General features: G+C 36.6%; 2 protein-coding genes across 2 annotated transcripts; one reads left to right on the top strand and one right to left on the bottom strand.

Annotated features, from left to right (window-relative positions):
* The first annotated feature begins 844 nt into the window (after positions 1-844).
* On the top strand, positions 845-4,889 carry LOC101203659 (transcription factor bHLH35). Its single transcript, XM_004146289.3, has 5 exons — positions 845-1,062; positions 1,182-1,335; positions 1,451-1,690; positions 1,778-1,948; positions 4,538-4,889. The coding sequence occupies exons 1-5, from the start codon at positions 992-994 to the stop codon at positions 4,625-4,627; spliced, it is 726 nt and encodes a 241-aa protein (XP_004146337.1). The 5' UTR covers positions 845-991; the 3' UTR covers positions 4,628-4,889.
* A 2,677-nt stretch (positions 4,890-7,566) lies between these two features.
* On the bottom strand, positions 7,567-12,222 carry LOC101212653 (proline-rich protein PRCC). The gene is made up of 2 exons (XM_004146325.3): positions 10,865-12,222; positions 7,567-8,101 (listed from the first exon to the last, which is right to left on the bottom strand). Exons 1-2 carry the CDS (start codon positions 12,146-12,148, stop codon positions 7,943-7,945), a joined length of 1,443 nt encoding a protein of 480 aa, XP_004146373.1. The 5' UTR covers positions 12,149-12,222; the 3' UTR covers positions 7,567-7,942.
* Between the last annotated feature and the right edge of the window lie 505 nt (positions 12,223-12,727).

The following is a 12,727-nucleotide window of genomic DNA, read 5'->3' as shown; positions in this document are numbered from 1 at the left end:
ATTTTTCAAAACCTAAAAAAAAATCTTCATGGAAAAGAAACTTATTTTAACTTTCTTAGTTAATCATTTCATTTTTTAAAATTAATCAATAAAAAAATCATTCTACCCATGATTTTGAGAAAAATAGTTGGAACAAAAACGTGGAAAAAAAACCAATTAAAAGTTTGAGAATTTAGGCAAATGGTTTTCAACAAGACCATAATTCTAAAATGGTTTAAAGACTTCCAAAAGTGCATCTTTTGAAATCCTATTTTCAAAGTCATCCAAATAGAATATTTGACCTAACATAATTGATAATTAGGAAGAAAACAATATTCTCAAAATGTACCAAATGTAAAAAGAGAAAAGGAAAAGTAAAACCACCTCTTAGAAAAAAATATATTATATCATTCACACAGAAAAATTGATAGAAAATGGGATGATATCAACTTTTAAATTTACTATTTTTGCAATCTATAAAATATAGTGAGATGTGTTTTATTATCATAATTTTTTTTTTTGTTATTTTTGGAAGGTTGCATTCATATATAGTCACATTCATACGTTACAATATTGTTAAAGATGTTTAGGGTAAGGAATTGGTTATTTTAATTCTAAATTATTAATGATTTATGTTGAAATAGTATTTAGGGTAACTAAAACAAAAAGGGGGAAAGTGAGTGAGGAAAATGAAGGAATCGTTCCCACGGGGAATTGGACGGTGGAGATCTTTCGAGGAAGTATCAAGAGTTTCACACAAGAGAGAAGGTGATTGGAAAATTGAATAACCCGCATGTAACTGTAGCATCACCCGTGTCCGCTCTATCAGGTATATATATATATATAATATTATATAATGAAATTCGATCACAGTGATCAAATCATTTACTAATACTGAGATAGCAACACATAATAATAAGAAATATTAACTTATAAACTCATCATTAACAACAACGATAACGATAATAATCATATCTTCCTCTCCGTCGAAGCTACCTACAGCCACCGGGGTATGGATATTATCGGAGACGACTACTTGAATCCCTTCGGGAATGAAATCTTCATAGGAGAAGAGCTCGACAGGTCTTTTCTATTTCTTTATTTCTTTATTTCTCTTTTTAAAATGTTGGTGTTAATGAGGGTTTTAGGGATTTTTTTTAAAAAAAACTGGAATTTGACGCCCGTGTTTTTGCTGATTACAGTTGGGGATTGGAAGAGCCGTTTTCGGGTGATTATGATTCGAGTTCGCCGGATGGATCGGCGGCTTCGAAGAACGTAGCATCGGAAAGGAATAGAAGGAGGAAGCTGAACGAGAGGCTTTTTGCACTTCGATCGGTTGTTCCGAATATAAGTAAGGTTAGGTTTAATTGATCAATTCGTTGCTGGTGTTTGATTTTCCATAACTAGGCTAATAGGCTTGGTTTTTTGGATTTTTGGGAATTAATCGATTGACAAATTTTGGATTGAGCAGATGGATAAGGCTTCGATTATAAAAGATGCAATCGATTACATCCATGATTTGCATGACCAAGAGAGGAGGATTCAAGCTGAAATTTACGAGCTCGAATCAGGAAAGTTGAAGAAGATAACAGGGTATGAATTTGACCAGGATCAACTTCCCTTACTGCTAAGATCAAAGAGGAAGAAAACTGAGCAATACTTCAGTTATGATTCTCCTGTTTCAAGAATTTCCCCAATTGAAGTTCTGGATGTAAGTTTCTTTCTCTCTTGCTAAGTTTCATAAATGAATTCGATAAGCGATTTTGAAAGTGAGGGGGATTTTGATGAATTATTGCAGCTTAGTGTAACATACATGGGAGATAGAACAATAGTAGTGAGCATGACCTGCTGCAAAAGAGCAGATTCAATGGTTAAACTCTGTGAAGTTTTTGAGTCACTCAACCTCAAGATCATCACTGCCAATATTACTGCTGTTTCTGGAAGGCTTCTGAAAACTGTCTTCATTGAGGTAACCACACTCTCCTCACCTCTTAGATCATTAATATAATCCATATAAATCAAATTGATTCTGAATTCGAGATACTATTCTCTCAAAGTCAGTCACATTGTGGCGCTCTCACCCAGTAATTTTAAAATTTGAACGGTTTTTGTGCTTGAAGTATTTTGTTTCATTATTCTCTTAAGATGTTCAAATGGGTATTAAATGAATAAGAGAATTCACTTATTAGCAGAATCAAACCAGTTTGTCAATGACTGTAAGAAGAAATGAAATGGAAAATGAATTTTTAAGAGGAAAAATAAGGAACTCGTGGCCTTTGCTAGGAAATGGAAATTGGGTATGTTTCTTTTGTGATTTGTCATGTGCTACCATACGCATAATACCCATAATTGGTCCTCAAAAAAAGGAGGAGATCAATATATGAAGATATATGCTTTTGTCTAAACCTATGGTGGTATCAGTGGAATGTTTTCTTTCTCTTTTTTTAAATAAACCTTTTATTATTAGTATTGTGTCGTTTTCTTTGGGCAGTTGCTTGCTGCTGTTTATTTTGGTGGTTTTGAATTAGAAATGTGCGTTTTACTGTGACGCTCGTTTTTTTCTTTACCTAATCTTCTTTTGAAAGACATTTATAAAGAAAATTAAAGGTTAAAATTCTCCCAAGTGTGTGTTAATAATCTCTTACTGAACAAAAAAGAAAGGTAAACTTCTATTTTAACGAATGAATATTTATCAAAAGAGAGGGTTTTGTGGATGGGTATGTTGGGTGTTGGATGAAAGAACTGTTTTGGAATTATCTTTGAAAATTGCTTACAATTTCTAAATAATGATAGTGAATAAAACAAATAAAGTCAATGATGTTTTGTTTCCGCGTGGGCCAGATTGTGTCTTTTCTCCCCCCCCCCCCCCCCCTCCTAAATGAAGTTCCTATCCTTACATTTGGCCTGTGTATTTTTCCTTACATAGAATTGGACACTTTGGTACTAATTTAGGAATATTTCCAAAATTTTGCAACATAAATTACGAAATTGGAAATAAACTCTTTTTTGTAACACCATCCACTTTCTTGGGGTTTTTGAAAAAAAAAAAAAAAACTATTTAAATGAAGTGTAAATATTGTTGTCAATTTTTTTTTGGACAAATTTTCCTACCTCCACATCCCTAAATATAGAGACAAACTCGTATTTGCCTACAAAATTTTAGAACTTAGACCAGATAATTATTTCATCTTTAATTTTTTGTATTTTGAACTTCATGTCTGTTTGCCTATGAAGTTGCATCTTGCTTCTCACTTATCGAATATGATTTTTCACATGAATTCCTAACTAAATTCTAAAAAATAAAAATTAAAAACAATTTTCTTAGTTTTCAAGACTTCAACTTAGTTTTTTAGAACGTTGAAAAAGATGGGATATACAACATGGAAATTCATGTTACTGGTAGAACTAATTTTAAAAGTTAAATTCTTATCCAAGTGAAATTCATGCTTGAAACACTACTTTCAAGTAAAACTTTCATTTCCATTGAAATTCTAAATACATTATTTTTGAAGATTTGTTTTATTATTAGTAGTAGTATTATTTAAATACACGAGTGGGAGATTTATTTGTCACTTGAGCTATGTTTTGGAGAACCTTTTCTTTCTTTTTTTTAAAGGCAAACATAGAAAATACACCACAAAATGGGGCATAATCTAAGTCTTGATTGCTTTTGGGTGAAGAAAGGTAGAAGTTGGTCTACGGGGAATTCTTCTGTGATGAGCTGTCCAAGACAAATTTATAGTGTGAGAAAGGAAAACAAAAGATATTGTCCAAATAAAGAATAGGCCATAATTTGTGGACTTAGTCAATAGAACCACTTTAGTAAAGTGGAAAATTCACTTACGATGCAAATTTTGTGAGGTTGGGAGTGAAAGCCATTTTTCGATTACCTCACCTCATCACCCCCACATCTTTAAGAACATGTAATTAGCTGACATGTCTATTGCTTTTCTCCTCTTCATGATTGTGCTTTCAATTATATACACATTTTCCCATAGTAAACGGGAGCCTCACCGCAAACTTAGCACATCCAGCCAGTGATAATTTTACGTTATAGAGGTTAAGTCACATAGCAGTGAAATTATATTGATAATGATAAAGCACTTAAACCTTATATTAATCTTTTAAATGATAATTAATGGCATATTCACGAATCAACCTAAAGTATGAAGACTACAAAAGTTCATACAATACAATCATTCCTTTCCTAGTAAGGAAAATAATTGTCGAATAAGTGCCCCTACTTTAAATAGTTATAAATTATTAATAGCTTTAACTTTTACTTCTTTCTAGAAAGCAATCAGACAAATAGAAAAAAAGAATAATCATATAGCAACCACCTATTTAAAATAATGGCCAAATCAGCTAGAACACTAATGAAAAAATTTCTTACTATATTCCTTCCTTGTTTGAAAATATAAGGAATATGCAATACCATAGTATTCCAACAACTCCAAGTATAGTATAGGGAAAAGGTTTTGGTGAGATTCAAGCAGAAGTAACTCTTCCCAAGCTGAAAATGAAAATGTAATTGAAATTATGCTTTGTGGCATTGCAGGCTGAGCAAGAGGAGAGAGATTGCTTGAAGATTAAAATAGAAACAGCCATTGCAGGTCTTAATGATCCACATAGCCCCATGAGTATCTGAATCTACAGATGGAAAACACACACAAAAAAAGAGATCGGACGGCTGGAAACTAGTTCTCTCCCTGATCAGAGTGTTCCATTTTGCTCTTTCTTGGGGTTGTCATGTCACATAAAATTGTTTTCCTTGTTGAGAGAGTTCTCCTTTCAGGGGTTCCGAGATTTTTTTTTTTCTTGGTCTAAGCAGATGTCTGTAGGAATGTATTTACACAATGATATTATAGAGTATTCACATAATGATGATTTCCCTTTGTCGCTTCAGTTTCTATGTACAGAATCTCCTAATAATGCCATTGCACAGCATCAAGATAGCAATATCCAATTTCTTAACATTTTTATGAAAAGGAAGGGGAAAAAAGGTGAACTTCTCCTATTCGACCAACTGCAATATTGAAATGAATCAATATACTTCAAGAATGAACTGAATACTTGTGGTTTTGACTTGAAATACAAAGTATAACCATCTAAGGATAATTGATAAGAAAGTTTGACAAAAGAATAAAAAGACAGAAAGGTGGTAACACATCCATCTATTTCCTTTAATAGTATATGGGTGGGGGTTGGGGGTTGGGGTTGAGGGTTGAGGGTTGAGGGTTGAGGGTTGAGGGTTGTGGGAGGGAGGGAGGGCGGATAGGAGATAAAACCATTCCCAATCTCTTCTAATAATAACTATTCAGATGGATCTAAATCAAAAGGCACGGAACTTCCAAAATGGAGCTTGAATGTGGTTCCAATATTTCTTTTAAAAAAAAGAGAAATCTCACGTCTTCCTGTGTTTTTTTTAAAGCTTGAGGTGCAATTAAGCGCAATAGTCTTCTAGGCTTAAGCGCATAGCGCAAAAGAAAGTGTGTGCTTTTTGCAGTACTACATTAAGTAGAGAAAGCATAGTTGAAGCAGGAATATGAAGAAAAAACCTCTAACCACAGAAGTTTGGCATTTGGGCTTACTAGATTAATTTTTTTTAGTTAATAGAGAAGGAAAACCCCTAATTACTACTATTTAAAAATAATAATGAAAAAGCCTTAAGGCGTAGGATTTTGAACTTTGGGGCTTCACAAAAGGCAAGCCTTGCCTTAAGAGGTACTAGACTTGAACCTTGAGACTAGGCGTGCGCCTGGGAGGGCTTTTTAAAGCACCAGTATATATCATTTATTTTATGTATTAGGATTCCACCCTAAACAATAGATAAGGGTGACACAAACACCCATAGACGTTAAAGTTTAATGATTGGCACAACTAGAACCTTCTCTTTCCCCTGATGACAAAGGGATGGATGAGGAACAGAGACAGTGGAATGGCTAAAGATGATTTGGGAAGTGGAAATGATGGTTAGGAGAAGGAAGAGAGAATACAACGGAGGCCACGAAGGTCAGTTTGAGCAACGACATTGTCTCCCTATATCTCTTTCTTACCAATTATCATCGTCTCCCTACATCTCTTTTTTACCAATCTCCATCTTTAACCCTGTCTGATCAATGACATGTCTCGCCCTTTTTTCCTCTCGACTTCCGTCCTTCACTATCGACAAAAAAGATCTTCTCCATTGAACTTGACCATGGCTTGTGCATCATGAAGATTGGAAAGAGAGATCTTTCAGTCCATCTCAGAAGGAGTTTTGTTGTTGGATAGCCCTTGTTTATGTCGCATTGATTGACAACCCCGTTCACCAAAAGTTCTTCCAAAAATGTTGTCTTGATGAATACGACCTATGAGTTGAAAAAGTTTACCTACCGGAAAGGACATTGTGTAGAAGTTGTTAAGCTTGCCATTAATAGAGCCTTAAAAAAGTCATCATCCCTCAAGGGAATGAAAAAGAAGGTTTGAAATTCATCTTTCTAATTAAAGATTCCAACCAGCTTTCACTATCATCTATTTTTCTGCCCAAACAATAACCTCTCTCTACTGTTGACTTATCCCATGCATCGTCTTTTGATTTACACTCGGAACAAGTCTTCTCATCTTTCTCTTTCAGCCTCTTCGGTGACAAACTTATTCTCTCTTTCACAATCAGATACACTCATACAACTTATTCTCTCTTTCACAATCAGATACACTCATACGCATTTTCTTCCTTCATCCAGTCCAAATTACTTCTCTCTTCACCTTTCCTCTTCTGCTCTTTTGAAAAAAACCTGTGCACAAAACAAATCATACCACCAACAATCTTCCTAAGACAAATTTTTGCCCTCGTGTTAAGCACTTTACTGCCATTATGGTGGTGCCATCGGAACCCAATATGAAATTCTACCTTTCCAGCCCCATAGTCCCCATCCCAACTCCACTTAACTCCCCTCATCCTTCATCTTTTAATGAACCTCATGAAGCACACTGGTATGACTTCATTCGCATAAGAGTTTTTCAATTGGATGCCACACGTACTTGCATTGGCACCTTGGTGTAGAGCAACTGTATTATAGCTATTTCCTCTAGGACAAAAAGAAATGAAAAGAAAGAAAAAGCAGATGATGCAACAAAAAAAAAATAGAGTGATACAAAATCTGGAATGCTCAATCTCATATGAGAAAAGGCTACATACTTGCTTTGAGAGGGGTCTGACAAACAAATCCTGGCTCTTTAATATACCTTACCCTTTTTCGCTTTTCTCTTTGTATCAGTTTCTTGTCACTTTGTTATGGATCACTGGTGGATGTTAATGGCTTGGTTTTTGTTCCACTTTTGGGGTGCTTTGGTTTTATGTTCCTTGGATTGTTGGTTCATTTAGTTTTCCTATTTTGTGGGCTTCTTGCACGGGCAATCCATTTTACATTTCTCTGGTTTTCACTCCTTTTTGTCAGCCCTCTCGTTGGACTAAATCGTTTTCTTCTCTTCTGCTGCCCCTTAAAAAACAAGTGTATAACTATCATAGAACAATATTTAAATCTATGAAGAAAAGAGGCCAAGAATTTGAAACGCAAGGATCAAATAGAACTCACTCAACCTCGGTGACCAGAAAGATCATTATCTCAACAAAAAATAATCCACATGTCCTTCAAGTCGTTTAGACCGCCACTATCAACATTAACCAGCATTCTCAAGTTTACTACACCACAGATGTCCTATAACTCAAAGACAGAGAACTAACAAAGCTTAAAACGTAACCTCCAAGATGAGCGTTGTATTTCAATGAAGGTGTTGAAATCCATCATTCTTAAACATAGAAGAAACCGTGTGGCAAAAAGATACAATGAACCATTCAAGTTACACAATTGCACTAAGACCAATAAAGTGTACATTTGCGTATATAAACCATGCATGTTTAAGAATTTTAGCATGCCACCTGTGTGAAGCACATGACTTACATACAACTGTAGTGAAGGGGTCACCAGCCATACTTTCCTTGTGTTTCAGCCTTTGTTAGTAGACCTCTAGCACGCCTCTCTGCTAGTTCTGTCTCTTTCTGCTTCATATCATAATACAACGAAGTAATTTGGTGCTTTCTCTTGTGCAACTTTGAAGGCTTCCCCTTTGCTGAGGCAGGCTACAGAAAACGCAATGCAGACAATCATACCAGTGCAATGGAGAAAAAAAATGAAATATAGCACCTTACTCAAAGCATTCATATTTTAGACATCATTTTGTCCCCCCCCCCCCCCCCCCCTCCAAAAGAAAAAATAATAATAATAATAAAATGAGCGCCTTCCAACTGTTGGTAATCATGAGAAGGCTGTAATTAAAGAATGACTTTGTGTAGTGTGTACACCACCAAGAGGCTGTATGCTGCACAAGAGCCCAAAAAGAATCACAAGAGTGCACGGGTTGCACAACTCCACAAAATTTTTCCTTTTACCCACAAAAGCTGCCACCATACAAACCCTCCATCATCCAGCCATTGACCCGCAAAGGGAGACAGCCATCCAACCCAAAGGTCTCAAAATTCCTATACCACCCTTTGGGTGCAAACTTGCAGGTGTAAAAAAAGGTGATAAAGTCTCAGCCTCCTCCTGGCAATGCGGGCCTAAGGAAGGGGAAAGATTCCAATTAGGAAACTTCCTTTGGAGCTTTCCTGGGTGTCGAGACTTCTATAGGTGAGGGAAGGGACCAAAGGAAAAACTCGTTTTCTAGGAATTTCGTTTTCCAAATAAGATTGACCAAAAGAAGGCTAACTTTAGTAGCCCCCTTGGTCAACTTCAGGAAAGTAGACTTGTTAGAAAACTGGCCCGAAGCTTCCAACCTCCACTGCGAGCAGTCCTTTGCTCTAGTCAGCAAAAGCAATATAATTGCCAATTTCTCTATCAAACAATCTCCTTCTCAACCCAAGATCCTAAGCTTGACTAGAATCAACCCAAGAATCTGCCATCACAACATTCTTTTTTGAGGAAATAATGCAGATGTCACAGTACAGGGAAGCATGAGGCTGGGTTGCACACCACCTATCCCCCCAAAGCTTTAGGTGCCTCCCATCACCCACCACAAAATCAACAAAGGTAAAAAATGCTCATTTTGTTTTAGAATGCCGTTCCATAATCTGAGGCTGCCTTTGTCTCTAGGCTTTAGAGAACTCAACCCACGCTCCTCCACGTCGTAAATAGCTCTAATCAATTTCCTCCGCAACGCTTTTTATTCATGACAAAACCTTGAAAGCCACTTCCATCAAGAGAGCAGAATTCTTCTGATTGAGAGAGCCGATTCCCAACCCTGTAAATTATGGGGAGAGAGGTCCACTTCCAACTGACAATATGGGAGGCCAGTTTATCAGATCCACCACCCCAAACAAAGTCACGGATTAGCTATTCCACGCAAGAAATAAAACCTTTCAGGGTCTTCAATAAGGAGAAAAAGTAACACGGTAAACTTTGAAGAACCCAATGAGCGAAAGCTTACCACCTTTGGAAAGGACCAATCCATGCCACTTATCAATTTTAGTTCTAAATTTCTCCTCAAGAGCAACCTAAGCCTCCTTAGCTTCGACCTTCCCACCAAGAGGACCCCGAGTAAACAAAAGGTAATCTATCAACTTTGCAACCCAACTCACTAGTTCTAGAAGCAACCTCCTCATCACAAAGATTAATTCCAATAAGAAAAGTTTTGGCAGCATTGAGGGGTAGGCTTGAACAGAGTAAGAAAAGATTGACACCACCAAGCCCTAAGATTTTCATCACCCTGAGAGCAAAGATGAAAGTATCATCCGCATACTGAAGGTGCATTACCCCTCTCTAATAGTCAAAAGTCTTCTAACGAGCTAGCATAAAGTTACACAAATCTCACAAACTTGCAACTCCAAAGAAGGTGATCCAACAACTCCAATTTTTTTATCTTTTCGCTCAATGATAAAGTTCTCCAAAAGGACAATCCATATGATGAAAGCTTCCAAATCTCTGTTTTTGTATCTTATTTCAATGATGTTCTTCCAAAATGCTTTAGACTTTTTCTCCCCAAAAAAATCTCAACTCCTCTCAAGCTAGAGAAACCATAGAAAAGGTCTCAGGTTAATCTTTGCATTCCTTTTGCAGGTATGCCATCCAAAGTGTAACTAAGGAGACATGTACTGTCATTCAGAAGTAGTTCGCAAACAAAAAGAGGAAAGAGTAAAGCTCTAATAACTGATCATAAATAGCAATAAATTAGGGGAGGACCAATCAAAGGAAAGTTGAATCTAGTTCTTATTATGTATCATTGTAATTTGAGCATTAGTCACTTTTCATTTCATCAATGAAAAGTGATTAAGGAAAAAAAAAATCTTGACTGTAGATATTGCTTCATATGCACAGCCACGAGAATACCATGATTCTTTTTTGGGTATTTACCTTTGTTATAACTATTCTATTTCGATCATCCATGCAAATCGGAGAGAAAGCACAACTCCAGTTAACTTTTTGGGAGATTTTCCTCTTGATACTTCATTAATTATAAAAGTGTTTCCTTTATTTTATGAGTATCCCCAAGCTAGCTTGCACATACCTTGAATAATCTCACAATTCAATTGGTTAACCTAACAACATTTAAACCCATAACTGATAATCTTAAATATTTACGCATAAAAATAAAAACCAAATAAAAGCCCTATGGAATGGTGGTTTTACCTTCTCGGTGTCATATAATATAAATATCCAGTGTCCTAACGTAGCTCCAATATTTCATTAGATGCCACATTTTAATCTTCTATACTAGCAGCCAATGTACATATGAAAACTAAACCAAGAACATAGACTTGCTAATGCAAATTTCAAAAAAGATCCAGACATAAACTACCTCATAAAACCTCATTGTATGTTATTTTGCCATGAATTCCTAACTGACATACCTGGTAAGAAGGACCAAAAGCGATTCCAGTTAACTTGACCTGGTCCTGCCTCGGCCGATTCTTAATCAATTCATCCTGCTTCACCTCAACTATTTCTAATGGAACTTCATTTCTTCTTCTCTTCTCAGGTATTCTAACAGCATTTTCAGTGTCCCCAATTGTGGGCTGGCCGGAAGCTTCACTACCGTATTGCATGTGATCACCATAGTTACCATAACTCTCATAGCCTCCATGGTCACCAGCATTACTTGCAGTAGAGGCGGACTGTGGTTCACCAGCAACATTTTGATCGACGCTGTAATGGTAATTCCCATAACTATCATAGCTTGCGTGATTCCATGCATTCTGTTCTGTACCGAAATTGTAGGTTGCAGCATTCTCATAGCTCTCCCTATGATTAGCAACGTTCTGCTCAACACCTGAACTGTAATTTACAAAACTATCGTAGTGTTCGGTACTGTGATCAATATTTTGAGTGCTGCCCGAATCATTCACTACGTTAAAACCATCAGAAGACGAAACCTCCGTTTCGATAATCGACCTCCGCCCTGAACCTAAGCTCGAAGCAACTCCCAACGTTGCCGAGTTCTTCGGCGCTGGAATGCTTGACAAGAACGACGTCACAGAAGGGGTTTGGAACGACGACTGGGATGCCTTCCGGCGCCTTATTTCTTCTTCTTCTTCATCATCATCGTCGTCGTCCTCTTCACCCAATTTCATCAAAGAAGAGTTAACGGGGGGCTTAAATAGGACGACCCTTTTCGGCTGGGACAACGAGGAAGAAGGATTCGATTTAGGCTCCTGCAATTTCTGTGAGTTAGGTTGTGGAAGGGAAGAAAACATAGACACTGATTTCGTGAGATTCCCGTCACTATCACCATCACCATCAAATCGAGAACTTGAACCGGAAGTCGAAGAGTTCGTAGGGTTCCCCTTGGGCCGTGGAAGGGAAGAGAATAGAGAGGAAGGTTTAATTGAAGCGGCACCAAATTTCGACACAGAGGAGGAATCTTCTTCTTCTAGGTCTTCGTTCTTACCACCGTCGAAGAAACCAGCGGGCAGAGAAGGCTTGGATGATTGTTTGGGATGGGGTAGGGATTGGAAGAGGGAGGAGGATTTAGGCGGGGGAAGAGACGAGGAGAAAGATGAGCTTCTGAAGGTGGAAGTTTCTGAAAACTCGGATCTCGGGGGGTTGCTAATAGACGACGGTGGGTGCGGCGGCGGTTGTTGGTGATGCTCTTCTTCGTCGTCGTCGGAGGCGTAGTTGGCTAATAGAGAGTCCATGAGAGAGAGATCGCGAGCTTTGCTTGGAAGTGAGAAATGGAGGCAATAGCAATTGCAGCGGCCACGCGGCTTTTGTGGTGAATACCCTTTTTGGAAAAGAAAAAAAAATCAATTTATAATTTTTGTATTATTAAATTGCTAATTTAATCCAATATTTGAAAGCAAAATAATAATAATTTACAATAATTTCCATTTTTAAAACTATAACTAAATTCTAACTTTTTCAATGCAGAGATAATTTTGTAATTTAATCTATCTTTAGATATCTAAATCAATATTGCTACCAATTTAAATTAACTTTTGTACTGAAAACTAATTTAGTTGACTTTACATTTTAATTTGATTATTTTTTCTTATTAAGATTAATATTTGTTACATCTTTTATTAAGTTCATAAATGAGGATGGAAGAGAATGTTGTTAGACGTGTTAAAAGATAAAGAGAATGTTAACAGAAAAATAACCATACTTTCAAGTATTCAAATTTGAATAATATAAAAAATAGTTTTTGAATATATAAACTTAAACAAGGAATTAACTTAAATGATTAATAAAATCATGTGTTAGAAGGGATTCTAAGA

The sequence above is a fragment of the Cucumis sativus genome, chromosome 1, assembly GCF_000004075.3.
Source record: "Cucumis sativus cultivar 9930 chromosome 1, Cucumber_9930_V3, whole genome shotgun sequence".
NCBI classification, from domain to species: Eukaryota; Viridiplantae; Streptophyta; class Magnoliopsida; order Cucurbitales; family Cucurbitaceae; genus Cucumis; species Cucumis sativus.
Note: the sequence above shows the minus strand (reverse complement) of the source record. Positions and strands in the feature narration are given on the sequence as shown.